This window comes from Mustela lutreola, chromosome 2, assembly GCF_030435805.1.
Source record: "Mustela lutreola isolate mMusLut2 chromosome 2, mMusLut2.pri, whole genome shotgun sequence".
Classification (NCBI taxonomy): Eukaryota; Metazoa; Chordata; class Mammalia; order Carnivora; family Mustelidae; genus Mustela; species Mustela lutreola.
The window spans coordinates 211,688,132-211,689,359 of record NC_081291.1 but is presented as its reverse complement, the minus strand read 5'-3'; the positions used below and the strand labels follow the sequence as shown (position 1 = coordinate 211,689,359).

Sequence of the window (1,228 nt, the reverse complement as noted above, 5' to 3'; positions counted from 1 at the left end):
CTCCCCCTACTCATGCGTGCTCTCTTTCTCTCTCTCTCTCTAAAATAAATAAATAAGTCTTAAAAAAATTTAATCCACAAACTCCATTTTTTTTTAAACAATGATAAGATTATTAGTTCTGGCAGAGGTCTCAAAATATGATGTTAGATATAGTTCATGTGGGGATTATAATAAAGGATACATTTTAAAACCAGTCCTTAAGACAGAGGAGCTAGCGATAGGGAAAACATAAAAAGGAGACTTTCCTATGAGCTCTATGGCATTTGTGTTACACAGTACCAAAAAGAGAATTCTTTAACTAAGCGAATACTAAGAAATACCTCGAGTTTTAGTTGGACTCACTATGTGTTTATCGCTTCATTTAATTTATTCAAACACATATTTATTGAATTCCACCTTGTGTGTTGTGGAAATTCAGTGAGCAAGAGAACTGAATAAGATTTAACAGAACAGTTCTTGGTTTCATAAAACCTGCTTACAGAGAATTCTATCCAAGGTCTATAGGACCCAGGGCTTTGAAGTCACTGCAATCCTTCTTTAGTGAAGGACACACTTTGAAGGGATCCTGTCCTTGTATTCTATGACGTGAGAGCTTTCTTAAGCAGCTGTAAAGACATCTAACAGAAGAGCAGATCAAATTAATGAGCTTTTTGTGGTCTCAAGAATGAAAATTGGTGTCAAGAATGAAAATGAGGCCCTCGTGTTTTTAACCACACCCCACAGCCAGGGTATATAAAGAAGGTTCTGAGCCTGGGGAATCATCACACAGAGGAGACACATTCCCCAGCTACCTGATCCCTCCACTCCTGACACCATGCACTGCAACAACTTCTCCGGTGCCGTCTTCCCAGGATGCTACTGGGGCAGCTATGGATACCCCCTGGGGTACAGCGTGGGCTGTGGCTACGGCAGCACCTTCTCCCCAGTGGGCTATGGCTTCGGTTATGGCTACAATGGCTGTGGGGCCTTCGGCTACAGAAGATACTGGCCATTTGATCTCTACTGATCTGTTGAAATTGCCGAGGCATAGAACCGTCTCTCCCAAGGCTGAAAGGCACCCCTCCACGCCTCTCCTCTACTTCCTTCTTTAGTCCTCCTTTGCTCCATGACGTACCAGTCACCGCTTCTCAGACCTAGCTCCAGAGTCCAGAAGGAAGGAATTGAAAAAGCCGATGATGCCTCCAGCTGCCTTCCCTGGATGATGTTCTTTGAGACATTTTCAGAAACT

At 43.1% G+C, this 1,228-nt stretch overlaps 1 protein-coding gene across 1 annotated transcript; it reads left to right on the top strand.

Moving 5' to 3' along the window:
• Positions 1-814: 814 nt before the first annotated feature.
• LOC131825992 (keratin-associated protein 8-1) lies at positions 815-1,006 on the top strand. The gene has a single exon (XM_059165293.1). It carries the CDS (start codon positions 815-817, stop codon positions 1,004-1,006), a length of 192 nt encoding a protein of 63 aa, XP_059021276.1.
• The last annotated feature ends 222 nt before the right edge of the window (positions 1,007-1,228 follow it).

Bases quoted from the DNA above. Each gene is read 5' to 3' on its own strand.
- LOC131825992 (XM_059165293.1), top strand. From the start codon at position 815: ATGCACTGCAACAACTTCTCCGGTGCCGTCTTCCCAGGATGCTACTGG.